The sequence below is a fragment of the Camelus bactrianus genome, chromosome 18 (assembly GCF_048773025.1).
Source record: "Camelus bactrianus isolate YW-2024 breed Bactrian camel chromosome 18, ASM4877302v1, whole genome shotgun sequence".
In the NCBI taxonomy this organism is placed as follows: domain Eukaryota; kingdom Metazoa; phylum Chordata; class Mammalia; order Artiodactyla; family Camelidae; genus Camelus; species Camelus bactrianus.
The window spans coordinates 6,313,523-6,339,417 of NC_133556.1; the positions used below are offsets into that span (position 1 = coordinate 6,313,523).

At 52.9% G+C, this 25,895-nt stretch overlaps 1 protein-coding gene across 1 annotated transcript in view; it reads left to right on the forward strand.

Annotated features, from left to right (window-relative positions):
- The first annotated feature begins 16,142 nt into the window (after window positions 1-16,142).
- ZAN (zonadhesin) overlaps window positions 16,143-25,895 on the forward strand; it is a 29,571-nt gene continuing 19,818 nt past the window's right edge. Inside the window, 14 exon segments of the mRNA XM_074346861.1 lie at window positions 16,143-16,219; window positions 17,221-17,273; window positions 17,745-17,891; window positions 18,052-18,323; window positions 18,491-18,578; window positions 19,264-19,416; window positions 20,967-21,131; window positions 21,467-21,558; window positions 21,731-21,809; window positions 21,891-22,037; window positions 22,502-22,773; window positions 23,052-23,136; window positions 23,613-24,698; window positions 25,286-25,470. Of these exon segments, the coding sequence (XP_074202962.1) occupies window positions 16,143-16,219; window positions 17,221-17,273; window positions 17,745-17,891; window positions 18,052-18,323; window positions 18,491-18,578; window positions 19,264-19,416; window positions 20,967-21,131; window positions 21,467-21,558; window positions 21,731-21,809; window positions 21,891-22,037; window positions 22,502-22,773; window positions 23,052-23,136; window positions 23,613-24,698; window positions 25,286-25,470 (2,901 nt within the window).

The window sequence follows — 25,895 nt, forward strand, 5'->3', positions numbered from 1 at the left end:
CTTGGAAGGCACAGGAAAGGTGCAGGTTTAAGGATGAAGGAAGCAAACAAAGACAGGGGCCTCCTTTGTATCAGGCTGTGGTAGTGACTGCTACACTGATTGCTTCATTTGACTCCTGGTCCTGTGGGGCCCAAATTGTTCTAAATAGCTATGGTCCAGAGCTTGTGGCTGGGCTGTTCTAAGTGTGAAAGGAAAGCCTTCCTTCTGAATTACTGGGCACACAGATCATAAATGCTTTTTTGTTTGTTTGCTTGGATATTTGTAGGAGGATCTGACTTCTTAAATTTAACCAACTAGAGTCATCTAAAGCAATGTTTATCAAAGTGCGATGACCCATATGTCAATTTACTGGGTCATAGCCTTTTAAAAAAGTAAAACAGTAAAACTGCAACTTCAATGGTAATATTTTGTTGACACTATTTCAGATATAGACATGTATATAGACACATATATACTCGTTATGACGTAAATTTTACTGTTGGTCGAGGTCATAAGAGTTTGAAAGCCTTTGATCTAAAGGTTAGTAACAGAACTTGGCTTTAGTTTGCTTGAAGGCAGGTTGGTTTGGGGTTCTGAAAATCAGCCTTCTCATTTATCAAAATCTCTCTCTCTGGTTTGAGTATTCCTGTTGATGAGGGATTCCTCTGAGTATTCCTTTGATGCTGGGGAAGTGACTGCCAGCAGCTCAGGAAATAACTCGTCACATAAGGATTAGCGCTTTATTCTAACAACTAAACAGTGCAGAGTGCCTACTGTGAGTCAATGTCTGGGCTGGGCCCTGGGGATACAAAATGAGTATAAAACAGCCCCTGCCTTCAAGGAGTTCACCATTTAACTGAGAAAGTGGATATACCAGCTTTTGTGAAATGCGTAAGATGTGTTATGTAAGAAGAAAGAGTACCTAGGATATAGAAATGTGGAGAAGGAAACAGCTGACTTCCTGGTGGGGTTTGAGATGGTTTCACCTTTGACCTGGATTCTGAAGGATGACTAGGAGTTTACCAGGGAGGAGAGGGGAGATGGCAAATCTGGCTGAGGGGTCAGTATGCACAAAGGGGATTCATGAACAGGCAGGGTGTGTTCCGGGACTGGAGGGTCACTGAGCGGCTAGAAAGCAGGAAACACTGGGGAGACTTGAGGGAGACAAGGCTGGAGATATTTCTGTCAGGTCCCCCTTATTGCCCCCAGCCCAGTTTCCCTATCAGCCTTGACTGCAAGGCTCCCTTGCCCAGGAGCCCCCCAGTAACGAAGTAGGGAGCTGGAGGGAACTATGTGTCTCCCTGCACAGCTGTGCTCTTGTCTCTGTGCTCCTGGCCTGGGCCCCGCTGAGGTGGTGGCAGCAGCCCTTTTGCATTTGGTTTGTTTTGGCAGCTACGTCTCGCAGCTTATTTGTTGTTTCTACTCCATGTCCTCTCACTGCCTGCCAGTGGGGCCTCCCTCGGTGGCAGGTCTGCAGAAACAGCACCTAGTCATTGCCACCAAGGGAAGAGGGGGTGTGGGGACTCACCCTGGAGTGTGTAGGGGCAGGTAGGAGGCCTGGAGGAAGCTCCTGTATCAGCTGGAGTCCATGCATGATGGATGGGGCAGGGAGCCCTGCATCCTCTCAGTAGGGAAGTCAACACCAGCCTCTCTGTTCCCCTCTCTGAAGTGTCTTCCATTAAAGCTGGTACAACGGGGGAGGCAGATGGGGCAGAAGGGGGGTCCAGATGCAGTTCCCCTCCCTTTTTTGCTCACCAGTGACAGAGCCCACAGTGAGTGCGAAATGACCTCCTGCTTCAAAAACAGAGCCCCAGAGGCCAGATTTGAAGTGCTTACCTTGAAGGTGTAGACCTTTGCTCATCATCCACAGTGTCACTGAGCATCCGCTGGTTGTAGCGAGTCTGTGCTAGGTGCCAGGCCTGCCCAGAGAAGTATAACCCACTGGTTCTCTAAAAACAATAGGAAAAAGGACAGATAGATTTAAAAAGACAAATAATTTGCCTAGTGCTTGGAATTGTCCTGGCATTAGTAAGGGCTCAATAAACAGTAAGAGCTACTGCTGTCAGTGTGAGCCATTTTGCTATGAAATGGTTTGGGCCTCTTATTGGGGATGGGGAGAGGGGAAGGAAGGCTGGTTAGTTAGTCCATCAGCGTTTACTTTTGTGGCTTGCGAAGCAGGGAAGAAGACAGGCCCTCAGGACATGTGAACTGGTTTGGATGGGCTGATGATCCTTCTAGGAGGCTGCCTGCACTCTGTCCAGGTGAGTTCCTGGTGCTTGGTCAGCAGGTGGGGGACGAATGGCATGGTCCACAAATCCTGCAACCCTTGGAGAAGTTGGACTAGAACTGTGTGTTGAATGTAGTTCCTTAGGGAATTGATGTCCAACTGCACAGAGATCTGTGGTGAGGGGAAGGTTATTGCATCAAGAAAGAAGTCTGTGGAAAGAACCACTTAAGACCCCATCTTCCCAATGACATTATGGGTGCTTTTTGATTTATGTGTTTTGGTTTAGCCATATTTTCTAGTTGTTCACATATTGTTTTTGTAATAAGAAGTTACTTTTTTATGAAGACTGTTGTTTTGTTCTTTAGGTGGGGTGACCAGAGGAGTTCATTATCAAACTAATGAGATAATTTTGAGAAGTGATTCCATTGCCCAGTCCAGTAGCTAATAAATATCAGATGGATGGATGGGAGGATGGATGCACAGGAGGACAGCTTGCTGGCTACCCTATAACAAATCTCTGCTCTCTTGAGAAACACCAAATTATCTTTCACTAGAAATGTGCAAGCAGAGGGTGGAACTTCACCTTCATGGGAGCTCCTAGGTCCCTTCCAACTCAGAGTCCATGAATCTGGAAATATACTTTTCTGAAAGTACTAAAATTATTTGCTTGCTCATGAAATAAGACATGAACAGAAGGGCTTGCTTATATACAGATCAGGGGAAGCCTGTGTCCAGCAATAGGTTCTTGTAATTTGTTGGTTCTCAGTGAACCATGAACAATTTGTGAAAATATTTGCTAAATTTGAATGTTTAAGAGTATGTCTAAGGCTTCTATAAACCCCCTTGAGTAGACGTTGGCCTCTGTTCCTCCAAATAGGAAGAGCCTATATGACCAGCCAATAGAGATCATGCAAAATCCTTCAGTCCCCAAGCCCCATGTTAACAAAATGAAACTGCTGTATTTATGACTCTCCCCTGCAAAGACCTACTGTGGGAGAAAAACTTTACTCCTGTTGGTATTGGCAGTAGTGTTTTGTTATGTTAGGATTTTCCAGTTTTATTTTTGCTTGGACAGGAAAGCTACCCCAGCCAGTTTAGCAGCTCTGTCTTCTGATGAAGGATGGGCGACACGGAAAGGAACTTGGGAATCTTCAGCTACACCTGCTGATCTAGAGATGCTAGGATGGGTCTGACGCTTTTCGCAGAAACCTAACCCCGGGAAGTGGTTCTGGAGCTTGAGGTGGAGGTATGGGTGCTTTGGGAGTCCTCCTCCAAGTACACAAGCACTGGGAGGGATTCAGGAGACAAGTAACCGAGGAAGGTGGCCTTGTAATGCTTCAGGGCTTGTCTAGGGTGGGCCCGAAGGACTTGTTCAGTCCAAGGTCCTTGGGGCTTCTCCGGGGCTGCCTTGGAGGGAGACCCACATTAACAGGGCAAGAAATCCTTGGCTGGCCCTGGACTTTGAATAAACTAAGTTTGAGACTTGTCTTGATATCTGTGTCCTAATCCACCCTCAACTCCTGCAGTGATGCCATTTCACTGGTAAGTGTCTCCAAAGAGCAGCGGAGGTACACACCCAGGGATAACTCCATCCACACCCCTCTACCCCTGGGACCTTTTCCAGTGAGTTGTTTGGTGGGGCAGCTACAACACCAGAGATAAGGTGTCACCCAGGTCCAGCTCCCCAGAGGGAACAGTGGAGGATATGGGAGTGAGGCTGAAGAATATGCTTCAGGTTTGGGCTCCAGCCTCCAAAGTGAGCACAAATAGCAGGCATAGTAGAGCAGAGTGCAGTGATAACAGCATTTATCGATTACCCCGTGCCAGCATTAAGTCATCACACAACAGCCCTGGCAAGTGATTACTATCATTTTCGCCATTCCTAGGCTCAGAGACAAAGTCACTTGTCCAAGTCAGGTGCAGTAAGTGGCAGAGCTCAGGCCACCAACGCAGGTTCCCTTGTTTACCAGCAATCCCCTTTAGATGGCTGAGCCACAGAGCTGCTCGCTGAAGACAGATCCAGACGTCTTGTTCTACTGGCTCCTTTGTGGCCAAGAAGGCAGCACTTGCCTCAGTTTCCTCAAATTGACCTTTGCACAGGATTTTCTTTGGTTGTCAAGCAGGAATCCCTTCTCCAGAGTCCTTGCTCCCTTCCTAGTCCTCTAAACGCCAGGAACCCCTCCCCCACAGCACCCTCCGAGGTCCCTGGCCACCTCCCTTCCCAGCACAGAAGGTCTTCTGGGCCGCTGGCTGAACTCCTGAGCCCGGCCAAGAAGCTACTGCTTGGAAAGGAGGAGGGAGGAGAGGTCCAGGAGCCCCTCCTTGTCCCCAACATGACTCCAGGCAGCTGGGACTTCGTGCTGCCTGGGGGTCTGGGACAGCTCAGGGGGGCTGTAAATCTGCTTCTTGGATTTTCAGTCTGAATTGGCTGCCAGGAAGACTCCATGGAACAGAGCCTGCCTCCACCCCCGCCATCCTCTGGTCACAACTTCCTCCTTCTAGGCCCCCCACTCTCTGGCTGAGGTGTCTGGAGTAGAGGGACCACATAATGCAAGTCACACATGAATGATGACCATAAACAGGCAACATGCTGGGTGGCCGGTGGCACTAAGGTGAACAAGACCCACCGTACACTGTCCTCTGCTCTTGTCTCGGATTATCAGAGCACTTGTGCTGCCTGACTCCAGAGAGTGCCATTCTTATGAGGGTCTAGATGAACGGCACCCCCTGGAGTTGTGCAGTGCTCAGCCTTGACAGTTGTTCATAGTGGTCTGGCCAGGAGAGGTGTTAAGACGTGCACATAAAGGATGGCAACGCTGAGCAAGGAGACAACTTCTTGCTGGGGTATCAGGGAAGGCTTTGTTGAGGAGGTGATACTTATGTTTGGGCTTTGAAGAACAGGGGGAGATTGTGTGGGAGGGTGACCCAGGTGGAAGGCACAGAGTGAGCGAAGGGCAGGAAGCAGCAGAGCATCTAACTGAGCTCATGTGATGGAGGGAGTGGCGATGAGCAGAGTGGGAGAAAAGGCTGGAAAGACAGGTGGATGGTGGGGCACAGAGGGTCTTAGTTCAGAGGCACCTGGGAGCCATTGCAGGCTCCTGCTCAGAGGAGTGATGTAAACAAAGCTATTCAACGGGAAAGTGACTCTAGTGGTGGGGTTGGGGATTAATTGGAGGGGTTGATGAGGAGACCCTCTGTAGGAGACCCTCTCTGCACGCCAGAGGAACACAAACAGGCAGATAGATGGGGTAATGGCGGGGTGGGGGTCAGCATGGGAGGGGGAAGTAGCTTTCTGCTTTCTTCCTGCTCCTCAGGGCCCCCTGCATCAAAGACGGACAGATGGACCCTACTGGGCAGGATCCAAGAGCACCTGGGTTGAAGTTGGCCCCCATACCAGCCTCTGCCCTCTTGGTAGGATTACTACAACCTAGGGATAGGGTATAGGGTGAATCAAGATCCTCTCGTCTGGCCTTTCTCGCAAGCTGCAATCATAGTTCTCTCTCTCCAAAAGCTCCAGAGGATGAGCCAGCACCACCCCTATCCAGCAGGCCCCAGCACCTATGGGCTGGTGCCCAGGGTCTGTCTCCCTTCCTCTCTCAAAGGTCCCATAGCCTGAAGGGCTCCTCCTCCTCCTCCCCCACCTCTGGCTGTGTCTACCCACCCATCTGTCCCTGGCCCCCTCTCCATGCTCAGGTCAGGGCAGTGACGCAGGAGTCAGGGAACCGGGAGAGCAGAGCCTGGGGGGATCGGGCCAGAACGCATGTGTGGACGTGTGTGGACGTGAGTGTGCGTGAGCTTGTCCCACAGCTGGGATCTGGGAAGAGAGCAGAATCAGGCTCTGAGGGCCACGTGGGGCTGGGAGGCTGCCTGGCTGTTTGTTGAAAGGGAAACTGGGACCAGAGAGCATAGTGGGGTGTGCAGACTGGCAGCCAGTATACCACATTCGGGGAGGCCCACAGAGCAGACTCGAGGTGAGCAGAGGGCAGAAGTGCAGGGTCTGAGCAGGTCAGGCCCTCATTATTTCCTGCAAGCCTCTGTCTCCCCACCCCCCATTAATCTTCCTGAACCACCCCCTTCTTCGATCATGCTCTTGCCGTCACCTCCATCACCTTCTCAGCAGGCATCCCTGCCTGCCTCACCTAAAACAGCCTCCTCCAACACTTCTGGGCCTTTTCTCTTTAGTCCTTTTTGCCATTCAAGATCCTCTCTTATCCATTTTTATGTTTACCGTCCATCTCTCCACTAGAACGTCAGCTCCACCAGGGCAGGCATTTTTGTCTGTTTCATTTACTGCTGTATCCCTAGGTCCCTGGCCAAGAGTAGATACTCTTACATATATTTCTTGAATGAATGAATGAATGAATGAATATTTCCCACTCTTTTCAAACAAAATCCAAATTCTTCCAAGTGGTATTCAAGGCCCTTCACAACCTGATCCCTCTCTGACCTGCACTCAAGCCTGATCTCTACCTCCCCCTCCCACACCCTCCACCCCAATACGCCTGACCCACATGCACTTGGCTGAATTGGCCTCCCCCACCACCTCACATCGCTTCCCATTGAAATCCTATCTGCCGTTTAAGGCTGGTTATCACCTCCTGCATCAAATCTTCCTCGATTCCCCCATTCCCCCAGCTAGAGGTAAGTTCCCTTCTTCTAAGCTCTTACAGCTCAGTTCTGCATACTCCAGTCCTCATGCACAGCCCTGTTGACCCACCTTATCTCTATGGTAAGTCGCAAACTTCAGGAGGCAGGAGTTAGGCCTCAACACATCTTTTTGTCCTGAAAAGTTTGTAGTCAATTGTTTTGCACAAAGAAGGCACTGAATGCATGAATAAAACAGCTCTAATATCATGGGACTGGGGAGGGAGTGAATGAACATATATATGGCTACCTGGATTTGTAGGACTTCCCTGTCTTTTATGAAAGTTGCAGGAGCTGGAACTGGTGCTTTCATGACACCCATTTGACAGGCAAGGACACTGAGGCTCAGGGACTCCAGCCACTTTCCAAGGTTTGAGAGGATGGCTGGCCTTGCACTCCTGCCCCTGGGAGCTCGCCCCTGCCTTGGGACTTCCTAGAAGCCACAAAGGTTTAGCTGCAAAGCCGAAGTGCCACCACTCTAGGGGTTAGCTCTATTTCAGAGTTCTTAAGAATTTCGCCATGCAGACTAACCTAAAAGTTCAACTTCTGGGCTTTCAGGGTCCTAGAAAGTGCAGAATGGGGGAAGAAGACCCCCCAAATTTCTTGCTCTGTGCGCCCCCATTAAATCCCTTAACAGGAACAACACTAGTTCCTAGAATGAGAACTGGGATTGTGAGGAGGCAACTGATTTGCCCCGCCAGCAACTTCCCAGCTTCCAGACCCAGCTGCCTCGCAAGAACCTAGGCAGTCCCAGCCGTGGGGGGACGCCGGGGTCCCCAGCCTTTCCGCGAATGGCTCTGCTCTCCCAGAGCAGCCCTCTGCCCATCCCGCGGCACGCACTCAGCCGCGCCTCCCGGAACCCGAGGTCCGGCGGGCAGCCCGGTGCCCCGCACTCGAGCCCCCGGCTGCTCCGCTCCCGCCCCGGCGAGCCCCCGACCCAGGCATCCTGCCCCGGCTCTGACCCCTCTGGCCCCCACCTCCCGCGACCCCTCACGCACACAGCCTCCCCCCCCAACCCCCCACACGCACGCACACAGCTGATAACAGCCCCGACCCCCGGCCGCCGCCGCAGTCCCCGGGCCAACCCCAGCCGGTCGCCTCGCCGCGCCGTCCTCCGGACCCTGGCCAGGGGCCCTGTGCGCTCTGCCCCGACCCCGGCGAGGCGGCCCCGGACAGCGGCCCCCTCCTTCGGGCGGCGGGGTGGCTCTGCTCCGTCGAGCTTCCCGGGATGCGGGCTCCCGGCGCCGGCACCCGCCGAGCCCCCGGTCGCTGAGGGGCCGGGCGAGGCGCGGAGATGGGGGCGCGCGGTGAGTACTCCCGACCCGGGGGAGCTCCCGCCCGCCCGGCCCCTGTTTGAGGAGGAATTTACCGCTGGGGCTCTTGGCCCCGAGGTGGCTGGGTTCAAGGACTTGAGACTTACCAAGGACCCTGGAAGGGCAAGGGGGGTGGGGCAGCCTTCACCTGTCGGCTGGGCCTGGGGAGTCCTGGGGAGAGTCGGTGTCCGACCCGGAGACCCGGTGGAGGTCTGGGAATCCAGGGAGGAGAGGGGCTGCTTTGTGGGTGCCGAGGAAGCCGATACCTGGGTCTGGGAGCAAAAACTTGTATCTGCGAGAGGGAAAGCCTCTGTCACACCGGGATTGAAGTTTGGCCGGGAGAAGTGGATGCCGGTAGTTGGGGGGTGGGGTGTGCACACGGCCGCGGGATTGAATGAAGGCAAAGGAGGCAGAGCCTGAGCGCTTGGAAGGTTGGGGTCGGGAGGACTAGCTGGGCGCCCAGGAGCGGGATGGGTGAACCTGCCGGTCCAAAGCAACCCTTCCCCTGCCCTCCCTGCCTCACACTCAGCCTGCCTCTCTTTCCTAGAATGGCCTGCCCTGCTGCTTCTGGTGTCCTTGCTGCTGCTTCCTCTGGGCCTCCCGGTCCTGGGCGCCCCCCAACGCCTCATCTGTGACAGCCGAGTTTTGGAGAGGTACATCCTGGAGGCCAGGGAGGCCGAAAATGCCACGGTGAGGCCCCCTCCCCAGGACCTTCCACAGAACTCACTCTTAGGGGTCCAGGGTCTCCTCCAAGATCCAGGAACCTGGACTCCTCCCTGGCACTTGTTTCTGGGGTGGAGGCCGGAAACCAGGGCCTCCAGTACAAGTGATAAATGTGGTAGCCCCCAGTGTATATCTGGAAGCTAGGTAAGGGGCAAAGCGGAGGGAGCCCTCGGGTCCCCTGACTCTGGGGTCGTGCATTTCAGATGGGCTGTGCCGAAGGCTGCAGCTTCAGTGAGAATATCACCGTCCCAGACACCAAAGTTAACTTCTATGCCTGGAAGAGGATGGAGGTGAGTTCATTTTTTCCTTCCTCTTGGGGAGACTCATTTTGGGAATGAGGGTGGGAAGGAGAACGATAGAAAGAAGAAACAGAGCAGCAAAGATGAGGGCTGAATGGAATATGTTCATTTATTCATTCATTCATTTGTTCATTCACTCAACAAAACTTGTTTGCTTTGGGGCTGGTGAGAAGGAGGAGGGAGGGGCTGGCTTTGGCCAGCTGACTCTGAGTCTCCATTCCCTTCAGGTCGCGCAGCAGGCTGTGGAAGTCTGGCAGGGCCTGGTCCTGCTCTCTGAAGCCATCCTGCAGGGCCAGGCCCTGTTGGCCAACTCCTCCCAGCCATCTGAGGTCCTGCAGCTGCATGTGGACAAAGCTGTTAGCGGCCTGCGCAGCCTCACCTCCCTGCTTCGGGCGCTGGGAGCCCAGGTGTGTAGGACCCTCCCTCGCACTTGTGTTTGCCCTTTCTGGAAAACGGGAGAAGGGCCCTGCCAAAGTACCAAGGCTCTCCTCATCCTCCCTCCAATTCTATCCCGAACCCCACCTCCCTCCAGGCCCCCAGCACTGTAGTAACCTCCTGTTCTCTCCTTGTCAGAAGGAAGCCATCCCCCTTCCAGATGCAGCCTCCTCCTCCGCTGCCCCACTCCGAACATTCACTGTTGATACTTTGTGCAAACTTTTCCGAATCTACTCCAATTTCCTGCGGGGAAAGCTGACGCTGTACACAGGGGAGGCCTGCAGGAGAGGGGACAGGTGACCAGGTGCTCCCACCCCGGGCACATCCACCACCTCGCTCACCACCACTGCCTGTGCCATGCCTTCTGCACCTCCACTCCCAACCCCTGTCCAGGGGTGATCAGCTAAGCGCCAGCCTGTCCCATGGACACTCCAGGGCTAACAGTGACATCTCACGGGCTAGAGGAACTGTCCAGAGCTCAACTCAGATCTAAGGATGTCACAGGGCCAGCCTGAGGCCCCAAAGAAGGAGGAATTCAGAGATCAACTTAAACTTGGGGACAGCACCATTCTGGGGAGACACTGAAACTCATCTCGGTGCCCTGAAGAACCATGATGCCAGGACAAGCTGGAGGGCAAGTACCTCCTTCTGCACCTACCAAGCAGGGACAGGATGGACTGGAGAATCTAGGTGGCAAGCTGGGAATTCTCCAGGTCTCATGGGGACTCCTATGACAGCAAGAGCCCACTGGACAAGGAGGGTGGTGGAAGCCGTGAAGATGGGGTGGGGGCTGGCCCCTGGCTCTCACTGGTCCAAGTTTTGTGTAATTTTCAATTGTGCTGGCAAGAACTGAAACCCCAACCTGGCTCTTGGCTTCTCTCTTTTTCTGGGAGCCCCCGGCTTCCCTGGTTCTGCCCCATTCTGGCCCGGGAAACCAGAGGTGGAGGGGGCTGGGCCCTACGTGCTGCCTCGCATGGCCTGTCTGACCTCTTGACCCCACCGGGCCTGAGGCCACAAGTTCTGCCCACACTGGTCAATAAAGTGGCTCCATTCAAGGCTAGTCCTCAGTAGGCAGCTGCCAACTGGCCCAGGATGAGTCTTTAGTGAACCTCAGCTGCCAGTAAGGAAACAGGGGCCAGGAGGAGGGGCCCCTATCGGGGCTGGTGGCAGCTGCCTACCCTGGCTGCTGGACCCTTATTATCTTCTGCCTCTTCTCTGTGGCCCCTTCTTCTAATGCCACAATCCTAGCATCAGCCTTTGCCATCACAGCACAGAAACCCCCTCTAAATCCAACGGACCCTTCCTTGCCTGGGGAAGGTTACCATTAATGCTCTACCCTGAAATATGCAGGAGGGGCAGTAGAAAGGGGGACAGTGGGAACCATCTTCCCAGACAGCAGTCACATTGATCAACCCCTCTGCCCGGTGCTACTCCAGAGAGCTCACTTCTAAGACCTCATTTTATTCCTCACACAGCCCTATGAGAGTGTTACTGCTGCCATTCCTATGGTACAGATGAAGAAGTAAAATAACTTGCCCAAGGCCAAGGTGACAGGAGTCCCCAGTTCTCCCAGCACTCACCCCTTCCCTCTCCCGCTTATTCCTGCCGCATACTCTCTCCCTGCTCACCTGGGATGGGGGACACCGAGCAAACTAACTCAACACCCACTCTTGATCCCTGCTTCTAATTTTACCCTTTCCCCTTACAATCGACATCAAATTCCTTCCAAGAAATTATTTTTCATTTGCAAAGTAGAGACCTGTGCAGACAGCAAAAGATGTTACAAAATTGTATGGGGACCCCAATCCTGGCCATTATCGTACACGTGAGGATCAGTCTTTCTGCCTGTATCACAGAATTTATAGAAGTCAGCCTGCACCCCTGCAAGTATGCAAAAGGCAGGGAATGAATCTGTGGCAGGAAAAATATGGGCAGGATCAGGGGTTGAAGGGTATCTGCTGAGAATGAGTGTGAGGGTAAGGGTGAAGCTCTGGTGGGAGGAGTCAGCGAATGGAAGGACCCGGGAATAGTTTTCACTCAGGTCAACCCGGCTGCTGAGCTACAGTGCCCTCTTCAGGCTCTACTGGGAAATGCTAGCATAATCTACAAGCCATAGAACCCTGAGGACCCTCGCCTGGCACCTTTCCACAAAAATTTGGGTTATGGTTTCCACACATGCCAATTGGGGCTTGCTCCACCGCTGTGAATCAGTAAAGAAGAAATCTCTTTCTCGCTGGGCAAAACTAAAGTTACGAGACTTATCCTAAAGCCTAGGGAATCCTAGCTGATAAGTCCCAGCTAGGACCTGAACTTGAGATTTAGGACTCCTAACTCCAAAAGCTTGTCCCCTTCTTGGCCTGATGTCCTGGATCTTTTTTCCTCTGACCTTATTCCTTGACTTCGTTTCAGACTTCTTACCGCTTTCAGTATTTTTTTTAAGTACTTAACAGAACCTGAAGTATACGAGCTGGGCCAGTGTGATGGGAGAGTATGTTAAGAACATTAAAACCATAATTTACTTATTCCACACTTATGGACTGCCTGCTGTGTGCCAGCCTTTGCACTTGGTGCTAGGAAACACGGAATGACAGTCTGTGCCACTCACAGCTAGAGCACGCAGTCCCCTGGGGGCAGAGACTGGAGCTCACAAATGCAGACAGAACCAGCTTGGCACGTGACTGAGTCCTGAGGCGTCCAAGGGCCCAGATGGAAAGAACCTGGTGAGGGCTGTGGTCCCTGCAAAGAGGCAGAGACACACAAAGAAGGCGTCGCCGGGTTTCCGAGATTCTTCAAGAGCAGGCCAGGAGAGTAAACTTTTCTTCCGTACTATTATTGTTATGATCAACAACATTAAACTCTGGCAGTGGCGCAATCTGCTGGGATTCTCACCACCACTCCATAAAACAGGAGGACAAGATGTATCATTCCCATTTGTTAGATGGGGAAACTAACACTGAGTTCCTCCAGGTTAAGTGACCAAGCCACCTCTTCCCGCTTCCTGGTGGGACAGGAGCCAGCTCAGCTCAGTTCTGAGTCAGCAGGTTACATAACTGTTTAATGGAGATGCCTTCTGTTTGCAGCGCTTTGCGATTTACAGGGTGCTTTCCTGGGCATTCTCACAGTTGCTCTCCAACCCCCTGAGAAAGGCAGTGATGATAGAAGATGCCCATTTTGCAGAGGATGAAACCGAGATCCTGAGAGACCAAGGATGGGTCTTGCCCAGGTCATAAGACACTGAGAGGAAGCATGAAGACCAGGAGCCAGGCTCTCTTCTTCAAGTAGAAGACTCCCAGTCCCCCAACTACTTGAAGCAAAGATCATGAGAAGAAGTCGGGGGTGAGCGGAGGGGAAGAAACAGCTTTGGTCAACGAGGCATGAGTCCCATCCATTTCTCGCTACCAGCTCCCTCCCACTCCATTCCCTGCCTCTGGCTCCCACTTCCTACCTGGATAGGAAGGAGGACCCTCCCCATCACCCAAGTCTCCCAGCACTAGGTGCCACCTCCACTGCCTCCTGCAGCCTCTTGGCTTTGGGTACCACTGGCCCGAATCCTCTTTCTGGGCCTGAGCAACAGGCTGATCAAATTCATCTGCCTGACTTTGGCCCACGGGCCACCTAAGATTTTCCTGGAACTACTCAGGCCTACTGGTCTCATCATTGCAGGTGATTGTCGCTGGAGCTGAATTACCTAAATGGGGTGTCTTAGACACTGGGATCTAAATTGAATGTTACCTATATTGTTTCCAGCTGGGCAAGGCTAATTCCTCTAAAATTTCATCATAAAACTGTGACATTATGAAAGATTATTTGCAATAGAAAAAGAGATAGCAGTATGGTTCCCAGCCTCTGTGAGTCATGCCCAAGTGTCTATAAACTACCTCCTTGATTTTTAAAACTGAATTATAAAAAAAAAAATGCCACCCACCCACAATTTCTTATTTTTTTTAAAAAAACCTTGGCTATGCAAGTCTCTCCATCTTACAGATGAGGAAACCGAGGCCCAAAGCAGGTGAGCAAAGGGTCCAAGGACAGACAGTGAAGCCAGAACAGGCTCCAGTTCTCTGGAGTTGATTTCCAGGTTCTTCCACTTCCCAGGGTCCTTCACCCTTATTCCTGCAACTGCCAGTCTTGTCACGTGACCGGCACTCTGGGGCCTTGCCCGTTCCTGACTCCCCCAGAGGCAGAGCCCAGTGGCTCCCTCCCACCCCACCACCCCTTTCTGTCCTGCCTGAGCACCCACCCCCATGCCCAGACAGGTTAGAAGCTGTGTGTGTCCAGCTCTGTGGCGCCAAAGGGAGGTCAGTGAGAACAGCGCTCAGAGGGCTGATTGCCCAACCTGGAGGGGCGGTGGATCAATTGCTCCTGGTGCTTTCCCCTGGGTTAACCACTTCCTGACTCTGTCCCTCTCTCAGTTGCTCTCCCAACCTGCTATGGAGGAAGGGGAGACCAGGGTTTGGGATGTGCATCCTCTATCAGCCCCAGCTTTGACATTAATAGAACAAAGGATCTCTCTCCCGAGGTGAGATCCCCCCAGTGTGGGCCCTGTTGGTGCTCATTTGAGCAGAAGGAGTCCCCAGGACTTCGAAGGGGGTTGAGACTTTCCTCTCTGACACCCGGGGCATGACCGTGCCAGCCCTTCCCTGACAGCTCATTGGAATGGCCAGCCCAAGTAACCCTGTCACTTGTCAAGGACCAAGGCCAGGCACCCTTAGCATAGATTTGATAGTAGGGAGGAAGGGGGGCTGTGAAGTGAAGGGAATGAAACTGACAGTTTCGAGAAACACCTGGGTGTGTGGGCTACAGGAACTCTGCACTCAGAATGGTTCAACTCGCTGCCGGGCCAGCACCCCCAGCCAGGATACAGTAATGAGAGTCAATGGGGTTTTTAAAAGGCTGCAAAACTGCCCTTCCAGCTGCAATCTTATGTAGAATTACCAGTTGTGAAACTGATAAAACACATCTGCTCTGGATGGGGTGGGACCCTGCCCCCATTTGGTTGTCCCCAACAGCCCCCTAGGGGCATCTTGTGGAGCTGTGGGACTCAGCAGGACACCGAGTGGGGACTGTCAGCGCCCTGCTCTTATGCTGGGCAATTGACATCATTTCTGCAGAGCTCAGTTTCCACACATGGAAAATGAGGACAATAATTCTGCAGTGATGAGAAGATGAGATTCAGTAGCTTAGCTGGCAAGAAGTGCTGTTTCCGGCTCCCGGAAAGCTCTTGAACCACTCACATCCCCATTCCCGCTGCCATGACATCAGTGTTCATTGCCTCTCCATCTCTCTCCCTCCACAACCTCCTCTCCTGTCTCCCTAGCCCTGCCCAGCCCCTCTGTTCCATATCCAGCCAGGGCTGCTGGAGCAACCTTTGGAAAATGCAAGCGAAATCAAGTCACCCACTGCTGCTTAAAAATTTCTGGTGGCTCCTCAAAGCTGTGGCATTCAAGGTCCTCCAAGACAGGGCCTCTGCCTCCTATTGCAAATGGTGCTGCAATTACCATCTTCAAAGAGTGGACAACTTTGTGAAAATACGCATGTATCTCTGCGGGAAGACTCCTAGAGAGGTAATGCTGGGTCAAAGAGAAGCACATTTGAAAGTTTAATAGTCACTGACAAATGATCTTCTAAGATGTTTTCACCAACATACAGTCTTAGCATCAATGTGTTTGAGTGTGCCTATCTGCATCCTGGCCAACACCCTAATGTTATCAATCTTCTAAACTGTTGTCAATGTGAAAGTTCTCGTTTCGATCAGTATTTCCCTTATTACTACAAAGCAAAACATCTTCTCCAATGTTTACTGGCAGTTTGTATGTCTTCCTCTGTGACTTGTCTTTTTCAATTCTTTGCCAAGAAGCATTTTCAGTCCTCACTTTACTCAATCTTTCAGTCACCTCTGCCACTGTTGCCAGCTACAGAATTTTAGGCTTGAAATGACTTTCTCTTGGAATTCTGCAGACAATGTTCCACTGCCTCTTAGAATCCGTGGTTGCTATTGAAAAGTCCAGTGCTATGCTCTTCCTGGATCCTCAGGACGTGACCTGCTTTTGGTGTCTGATGTTTAGGATCCTCTCTTCTCCCCTGATATTCTGAAATTCCACGACACGCCTTTCACGAGTCTCTTTGCATTCGTCGTACTAGACCCCTTCTAATCAAGAGACTCACACTTCTGGGAAATCACCTTGTCTGGTTTTTCTTAAGTAATTTGTTTTTTGAACTCTTCTGGTTGAATGGTAGGCTTCCTGGACGCATCCTCCAAGTCTCTCTCTTTTTTCTCTTCCTTTCCTTCGCTCTTGCTCTCATTTTATTTCTCTTGATTTTGATGTATAGCTCTTCTATTGGATTTGACATTTCAGCCCTCGAAGTTTTTGGTTCCCAGAGCGTTCTTGTGTTCTTTGATTGTCCCGTTTTCATGGCGTCCTTGGAAGGATGCTGAGCGAGGAGGGGCAGGGGTGTATAAAGTGGCCTGGGCTCCTCACTCTGCCTTCCTCTCTCCCCTGAGAGCAGCCTCTGAGGTCGCGCATGGCTCCTCCAGTCTGGACTCTGGTGCTGCTGGTTGGGGCTGCCTGGGGCCAGGGCCACATGCCTGCCACCACCAGGTAAGCTGGGCTCAGGGGGTGATTGGGGGTGGCTCTGAGGAAGAGCGAGGGGCAAAGCTGGAAGGGGCAAGTGGGCCAGTGATGAAGGGCACAGCCCTGGGGAGGAAGGTGGGAGCCCGATGGGTATGACAATGAGAATGAGCAAGGGTGGCTGGAGCCCTGCAGCCCCAGAGCCTGGAACTGGGGTGTGAGCAGCTCAGGCAGGGCAGGACAGAGCTGAAACGTGTGAGAGAGGGAGGAGGGGGCAGAACTGGGCAGACAGGTCTGAGGATGGCAGGGGAGGAGAGAGAGGTTGGGCCCTCAGACTTGGGACAAAACCCAGGGCAGACCGAGCGGATAGAGACTTCAAGTAGGAAGCAGCAAGAAATGATGGATGATCTGGAGCTTGTTTGAGGGGGTTTGAACAAGCAGGACTTGAACTCTTAAAACAAAGGGGGCTGTTCTATGTGGCCCACACCACGTGGGGAGGGGCAGCCAGCTTCTCTGTGGAATTTGTAAGGTGTCACTCATCTGCATGTTCAGTTGGGACAATACCATCCCTGGCGCCCACCTGGCAACACAGGATCCACAGAGTCCCTACTCTATGAGCCCAGGGAAAACGTGGGCTCTGGTGTAGGAAGACCTTGACCCAAAGCAAGGAGATTCCCCAGGTGTAAACTCAGGCGCTGTGTGAAAATTCCTATACGCAGGAACTGGTTCTTCCTCACAAGAGACAACCACACATGACATCTAAGGTAGAGAGGGGTGGAGGGAGCCAGCAGGGATGTGAGGCACTTGGAGGGGAGACCCTTCTTAGGAAACAGATGAGAACTGAAAGTGAGGAGACTGTGAGCGACCTTTTCGAAAATCTTCAAGTAAATACATGTTCACTGCATACACTCTGATACCATATGGATGATGAGAAAGGAACAGTCCTTCAGAAAGCTCACAGTCACGGAGGCTTACAATTCTTGATGATGACCAGGATTACATTTTTTCTCTCTCTCCAAACCAACCCCAAGGAAAGAGAAGCCTCTGGACCAGAAGCTAGTGGCTCGCAGCTCCAGGGACAACTGTGAGTTGGAACCCAGGACTGCTCAGCCCTCCTTTCCCTCCCAGGGGTGGCCACCCCAAGTGGCCTCGGGACCAGGCAAGGACATAAACATGTAATAAATGCGTGAAGGGCAGCCCTCAGATGATACAGGGTGGAGAACACTGGGGAGGAGTAGAGTACAAGCCCCACCTGAAAGATTCACATGCAAATTATCAAGAACAAACGGTATGCTGCCCAGACAAGCCTGCCTGCCAGGGACCTCAGTTTGCAACAACCCCTGATTTACTCATCCTGCCCCCCACCCAGTCCCGCCCTGATTTCTCCCGAGAGGTGACTTATTGCTTGGCTTCTCTTTCTCAAATTCCTGCATTGGACCCTCAACCTTAGTGGCCACCTTCTCTAAACTTCACAACCTTGCTCACCCCCACCCCCAGGCTGCGGCCGAGCCCTCCCCTTGCCTTTCCTGGCCTCACAGCGGCCCCTTCTTCCCAGCCATTCTCACCCAGTGTGACTTTGAGGATGACTCCAGACCCCTCTGTGATTGGACCCAAGGGTCCATGGATGATGGGGACTGGATTCGAGCCAGTGAGCCCTCTCCCACTGACAGCACCGGACCCCCTGGGGGGTACCCCAATGGAGGTGAGGAAACCTAGGCTTAGGGAGGCATCTGGGAGGTGGACATGGGCAGTTCCGAGTACAGGGAGGCGGCAGGAAGAGGATGCTTGGGCTCTGGGAAGGGGGTGGGGGGCAGCCCTTGGAGGTGGCAGGGCCTCACCATCCTGGGCTCTGCCTCCCCCAGAGGGCTACTACCTGTACATGGTACCAAACCACTTCCACCCGGGCGGGGTGGCCCGCCTGCACAGCCCCCCGATATGGCAACAAGGCCCCCTCTGCGTGCGCTTCGTCTACTACATGTTCGGGCTGTCGTGGGGCGCCCAGCTCAGACTGCTGCGGACCACGGGCACCAAGGGCAAACGCCCCAACGTGCTCTGGAAACACACTAACACGCAGAGCCCCTCCTGGATGCCCACTGCCGTCTCGGTGCCCACTGGACTCGTCCTGCCCAGCCGGGTGAGGCCGAAGGCAGAGGCTGGGTTCTTGGTGGGGGGAGCCCAGGAAGGGCTGGGCTGGGACAAGGAGGGGACACGGGGAGCTAGGCCATCTGAATTCGGGCGGGAAAGTGGGAGCCCGAGGCAAAGGGGCTCACAAGGTGGGTGATCCCCTCTTCCTTCCCGCAGCTGACATTTGAAGGAGTGCGGGGCAGCACTGCTTACCTGGGCATTGCTCTGGACGCCATCTCCATCCATCGGGGCTCCTGCAATCGGAGTGAGCCCTTGTCCCTACTCCTCTTTCTCCCCACCTCTGCACATCTGCCTTAGCAGGGTAGCTCAGGGACCATGACCCTGGTTCTTTCCAGGCTACTTGCTTCCCTCTACTTCTGCACCCCAGACCTTTGACTCCTGAAGCAGTCACACCTAAAGAGAGGTTCTCTTGGAATCTCGAATTGTGGTGACACCTGTCATTCTGGATGGCCCTGGGCTGTCCATATTTTAGCACACTCAGGAAACCCTCAGTCCCAGGCACACTTGGATGTTTGGCCATCCTGCCTGTTACTCCAGATCCACCCAGAATTAGCCCTCTGAGCTGACATTAGAGATTCGAGGGGAACAAATTCAAGGGAAAGAACATTCCAGAAGCTGCATGCAAGGAACTAACACTTAACTGAGGACAGGCCTGTGCTAGATGCTCCCGCCCGTGATGTAATTAACAACAGGCAGGTACTATTGTTCCTAGTTCATTGATGGGGAAACTGAGGCTTAGGAAGCTTAAGTAACCTGTGCTAGGAACACAGTGGCTGAGGAGAGGGGATCTTAAATGGCTTGCAAGCCGGCCATGGCTCACAGTAGGACCCAGATTGGGACTCAGAATTCTGACTCCAGACTAAGGTATACTTTTCTGAGCTGCCTCCTTTTACTTAATGCTGAGTCCTTCCTCCTTGCTTTCCTCTCAGTCTGCATGATGCAAATGTGCAGCTTTGATACCCCAAATGATCTCTGTGGCTGGAGCTGGATCCCGACGACCTCAGGGGCCAAGTGGGTCCAGAAGAAAGGGTCGACAGGGGTACTGAACGTGGGGCCCGAGGATGACTTCTCTAGCCCTGGCAGTGAGTAGTGGCCACGCTTCCATCCTTTGACTTTCTTCTAGTGACCTCTGTGGGAGTTTACGATGTTTGCCTGACAAGTCGACCATAACTCTCTTGGGATGGCCTGGGGTGAATCCCAGCAACCTCAAATCTCTATCAGCCCAAGTAATACAGCAGAAAGCAAACTCTATCACCTAGCCAGCTTCCCCCAAAAGCCCTCCCTGGCCCATCCGACACGGCCAGCTCCTCACCTCTTTTCCCTGGCACCCTTCATTCTTCATTCATCCAACAAATATTTATTAAGCACTTAGGATGTGCAAGATACTGTCCCAGGCCCTTGAGATGCAACAGCTTACAAAACAGATGGGGGGGGGGGCAATGGAAAGATAGTTCCTGAAACAACAAAGAAGTAAATTATATAGTTATGAGGTGAGTACTAAAAGAAAAAAAAATTGAACAAAGTAAGGGGATTGGGAGAGCAGAGTAGGGTAGGTTGTAAGTTTTAAACGGGGGGTCAGAGTAGGTCTCATAGAGGTCACATGTGAACACAAACTTGAAGGAGGTGAGGGAGTAAGGCATGAAGTTATCGAGGCAAAGAACATTCTAAGAAGAGGGTCCAGCCATGCAAAGACCCCAAGAGGATGAGCTCAGACCTGTCCTGGGAGGGGCTGACCACGTGGAGCCTTGAAGGCCACTGTCAGGACTATCCGTGGCTTTTATTCTACATGGATGGGGAGCCTTTGCACGATTTGGAACAGAGGAGTGACTAGACCTGACTTATGCTTAAAAGGCTCACCTGGTTTCTTGTGTGAGACTCCACTGAAGGGACCGGGCAAGGGCAGAGGCCATTCTTGTCCATCTTTCCCAACCCCCAACTCCATGCTCTCCTTCCTCTGATCTTTCCTTTCCTCTTCCCTCCCACTCATGCCCACTCCTTCCTCTTCAGCCGTCTTCTCCGTCTTCTCTCCCTTCCAGAAGCCCACCTTTCCCGCCCCGGAGGCGCGTGCTCAGCAGGCAAAACCCCGTGGGCGTTGGGCAGGTGTACGCACGCGTGCGCGCTGTCGGCGGCAGCTTTAATCCCTTCCCCCCTACCCCCGCTACCAGTTGCGTCACGAAGCGAGGTCCAAGCTGATTGGCTGCCTGATCTTGTGGCGGGCAAAGGTGGTGGTGAGGGGATCCCCTGCTCGTCAGTATCAGGCTCGCTCTCTCACCAGTTTGTGTGAATCAGCCATGTCCAGGGGGCCAAGAAAAGGAAGAGGATATGACCCTGGGGGACCTAAAAGGTCAGAATCCAAAGAACAAGGTTCTGGCTGCTGTTTCTGAGAGGATGCCGCTTTTCCTAGGCAGTACCTGCATCCTCACCCAGACCTACCGAACACTTCTGGAAGGATCCAAGGCCTTAGCCAGTCGTGAGGCAGGTGTAGACCCACCTCAGTGCTGGCTGAGCCTAGGCAGCTGTTAGGGATCCTCAGGCCAGGCTCCTTGCACTTGCAGCCCCTAACCCTATGCCATACACCCCCTAATTCCAGCCACCACCCCCCTCCCCACTTAACTGGCCTTTTCCTTCCCAGGTGGCTTCTACATGCTCCTGGACGCCAAGAATGCAAAACCAGGGCAGAAATCTGCCCTCCTGAGCCCTCTGAGCCGGTCCTCCGGCTGCCTGAGCCTGTCCTTTCACTACACCCTCCATAACCAGTCCCCAGGTGCAGCCCTCATGATCTACGCTTCTGTCTTGGGTAAAAGTGGCTAAGCCCCAGGATTTATAATGACTTGAGGCTCTTCTCCCCGGGTTGGGTTGATAAGGAGAGGTGGGGAATCCCTCAGTGTCTATGGAAATCTGGGATATGTGCAAGATTATTCCATGGAGTGGAATTGGGGAGCTGGGAGGGCACTGGTTTCTGGAAAAAATAGATTAAAATGCCGGAAGAGTGAGAGAGATGGATGTACTTGCACTTAGGGGAGAGGAAGACCTCCAAGTATTCTTTTTGCTACTCATCCTTCTGAGTGTAAGTTTGAAGTCATTTTCCCATCCCATTAATCTCACAAGTTTCTCGGATTCCTTCCATTGTAGGCAGCATCCAGAAACACACTCTCTTCTCAGGACAACCCGGACCCAACTGGCAGCCTGTTTCTGTCAATTACACAGGCCAGGGGAGGATTCAGGTACAGGAAAGCAAGAGATTGAGCCTCCTAGAATGTGGGATACACCCCCGATATAGAAATGGATTGAGGGTTGGAGCACTGGAGGCGCCTGGGTCCCTGAACAGAATAAAATCAGATGGAGAGGGGCTGAATGTCTGGGGGGTTTTCTCACTCCAGCCCCCTCTCTTTTCAGTTCACCATGGTGGGCGTGTTTGGAAAGATCCCCGAGCCAGCTGTGGCGGTGGATGCAATCAGCATCGCTCCCTGTGGGGGTGAGAGCGGCTCTCAGAAGCGGGGGGCAGAAATAGAGAGCATGGCCCACATTTCTCAAATCTCCCATTTTGATCCCCCAGAGAGCTTTCCTCAGTGTGACTTTGAAGACGATGCCCACCCTTTTTGTGACTGGATCCAGATATCCCAGAATGGTGGACACTGGACCCAGGGAAATGAAAGTACACCCATCCAGGGTCCAGGCCCCTTCGGAGGCTCCCTTAGTGGAGGTGAGGAGATGGAGGACCCCTCTAGCCAAGCAGTTACCGAATTTGCTCTCTGCGAGGGGCCCGGCTGGTGTGATTGATGGAAGATCTTGTAGGTGGTGAGGATCAGCCAGCAGGTGCTTGTTGGGCCACTTGAAACCCCCAGAGAATCCAGGCATCTCACTGCATTGAGCCCATGCCTTCAAAATCCAGTGTCATTTTTCAGTCAAGACATTTACTGGCGCAGCCAACAAAGGAAGCTGGGTTGCTGGTTTGGTTTTCCCTCTCTTTCTGGTCCTGCCTTCTTCTGTTAGAAGTCTAAAGTGAGCAAGAAAAAACAAAACAAACAAACAAAATTCCCCACTCTAACATGGGGAGTTTGGGTGTTTGCATCAAATCCCCATTTGGAAAGTAAGATGTCATTAAAGAAAACACTACACTTGTCCTCTGGAGGTCTCTCAACTTACCTGTTCCCTTCTTTTGCCCAGAAGGTCACTATGTCTACCTGGAGACTGACAAGGTCTCCCAGGCAGGCCAGGCTTTCAGACTGGTGAGCCGGCCCTTCTGCGCCCCGGGTGCGATCTGTGTGGAGTTTGCTTACCACATGTATGGCCTTGGAGAGGAAGCGAAGCTCAGGCTTCTGCTGGCGAGTCCTGCAGGCAGTTCCCCAAGTTCTCTCTGGGAACGCGTTGGGTCTCAGAGCCCTGACTGGCTGAAAGCCTCTGTCACCATCCCTTCGGGACATCAGCGGCCCATTCAGGTGAGAGACGGAGAGGGGCCCTGCCAGCGTCACCATGGGGCCTGGTGATGGGGACCTAATGCCTGGGGATCTGAGAGCACAACTGGGGCTGAGAGGATGGGACTCCGGAAAAGAGCAGAGCAGAGGAACCCTGTGATTCCCAGAAGTTTCTCTGGCGGGCCCCCGTTGGGCTGTGGCGGCCACCGCAAGGCAACATTTCAGTGGAGCCCAGAGAGTCATTGAGTTGCCAGGGGTTCCCTTTCGTTTCTCTCTTCCTTCTTTCTCCCTCATCCCTTCAGCTGACATTCGAGGCTGTCAGGGGCACCAACACTGCCTTCGTTGTTGCTGTGGGATTCATCTCGATCAACCACGGGACCTGTCGGGGTAAGACAAGACCCAAGGCCCCAGAAAGGGGGCCATGCTCTGGGGTGACCAGCTCTTGGGCTTCTCTGCATGTGCTCCTCAGAATGCAAGTCCCCTCTTGTGCCCGAGTCCTCACACAGCTTTGGTTTCTATACTCTGCCCACCTGTAACCTTCCCGGCCCCCCTCAGATGCTTGCTTGAGTGAATGTGGCTTTGATGTCACGGATTTCTGTGTTTGGATCCAGGACCCCTTACCTAGTGAAAGGTGATCCTGCAGGGAGGGCCGATATCCTGTTTGTTCCGTGTTTCCTGCACTCAGCACAGCATCAGATATCTATGGGGAGCAGCTTGTTGAGTGTTGAGTGGAGGTTGGGGCTGGGAGCGGACGGAGAGGTGTGAGTAACTTATCCCCTTGAGCCCACCCACTCCAGTTGGATGTGTCAAGAGGGTGGTGGTATGATTTTGACTAAACTCCAGGAAATTTTTTTTCTTTACAGGCCCTGAGCCAACAGTGCTTCCTTCCAAATCTCCAGTCCCCACTACAGTCCCTTCTGAAACCTCTGTCTTCACAGAAAAACCTCTGGCCCCCACAGAAAAACCATCTGTCCCCAGTGAAATAGCCACTGTCACCACAGAAAAGCCCACTGTTTCCACTGAAAAACCTACAATCCCCACAGAAAGTCCTACAGTCCCCACAGGAAAACCTGCAGTGCCCACAGAAAAACCCACTGGGCTCACTGAGCAGCCCACCACCCCCACAGAAAGGACCACCATCCCCACAGAAAAACCCACGGTCCCCACCCAAAGGACCACCATCCCCACTGAAAGGACCACCATTACCACTGAAAGGACCACTATCCCCACAGAAAGGACCACCATCCCCACAGAAAAACCCACGGCCCCCACCCAAAGGGCCACCGTCCCCACTGAAAGGACCACCATTACCACTGAAAGGACCACTATCCCCACAGAAAGGACCACCGTCCCCACAGAAAAACCCACCGTCCCCACAGAAAAACCCACGGTCCCCACCCAAAGGACCACCATTCCCACTGAAAGGACCACCATTCCCACCAAAAAGACCACCATCCACACAGAAAGGACCACCATTCCCACTGAAAGAACCACCACTACCACCAAAAAGACCACTATTCCCACTAAAAGGACCACCACTCCCACTGAAAGGACCACCACTCCCACTGAAAGGACCACCACTACCACCAAAAAGACCACTATTCCCACTAAAAGGACCACCACTCCCACTGAAGGGACCACCATTCCCACTAAAAAGACCACCATCCCCACAGAAAAACCCACAGTCCCCACCAAAAGGACCACCACTCCCACCAAAAGGACCACCATTCCCACTGAAAGGACCACCATCCCCACAGAAAAACCCACCACTCCCACTGAAAGGACCACCATTCCCACAGAAAAACCCACGATCCCCACTGAAAGGACCAGAGCTCCTGCGACACCCCTGTCCAGCCCTACCCTTGTACCCACTGGGCCAACAGTCCTAGGGGTGCCTCCTGGTGCTCCAAGTACCTCCATGACCACTGTGACCCCGGCCACCACTACAGGTATGTGATGGAGCATTGGACAAAGTGATGAAAGTAAGAGACAGTGACTGGGTGACAGGGCTGGGGAAACAGCTGCTTCTAGTTGAAAACTGCAGTCTCAGAGGAGAGATGAATCAGACATGGTGACTTTAGAAGAAGTGATGAGGAATCCTGAGTGAGAGGGACAGCAGGGCGCGGGTGGGGTGGGGATGGTTGGAACGCAAGCACCAGGCTACTACTTCTTTTTTTTGTTGAAATATAATTCACTGCCGTAAAAATTCATCTTTTCAAAGTATACAAGTCAGTGGTCTTAACAGAGTCACAAGATTGTGTGAACATCGCCACTTACCAATTCCAGAGCCCTTTCATCACCCCAAAGAGGAAGTCTGTGCCCATTAGCAGTTACACCCCATTCCCCCACCTTCACATCCTTGGCAACCACTCATCTACGTTCTGTCTCTATGAATATTCCTGTTGTGGACATTTGATACACAGGGAGTCATATACTGTGTGGTCTTTCGTGACTGGGAGAATGGGAGCAGGGCGTAGAGGGGAGACGGGAGAAAAGCTGTAGAGTGGAGGTTTGATGGAGCCTGTCTCCCCCTTAGTGAACTGCCCCCCAGATGCCCACTTTGAGCCCTGCGCCTGCCCGGCATCCTGCCAGAGCCCCACACCCAACTGTGGGCGCCCCTGCAAGCCCGGCTGTGTTTGCAATCCTGGCTTTTTCTTCAATGGCTCCCGCTGCATCAACGCCTCTTCCTGCAATTGCTTCTACAATGAAAATTTCTATAAGGTGAGACCACTGGGACGCTCAGCTCCCCTGAGGGAGAGGCTGAGCCGAAACCCTGGGGTCTGGCCCCGCCTGCTGTCCAGGTGAGATGAATTTGGAGCCAAGGGATATTCCCAAGGGGTCAGCTCTCTGGCAGTGGTTACACAGTGGGGGAGTCATTCATTCAGCGTGTGGTTTTTGATTGTCATCTCTATTCACATAAGAAACATTTGTTAAGCACTTACTTTAGACCAGCATGACGTTGGGCAGTGCGGAAGTTTCCGTTGTCATCCGTGGCCCTGTCCTGAGTGCTCCCAGCAATCCTGATGTTTCTGTATTTCTCCATCTCACATTGGCAGCCATGATACATTAGACGCTAGACCAACCAGGTGGTGCAGGGCCCTCATCTCCATCCTGAGGAAAGTCAGGGGGCCCTGCATAGACAGAGA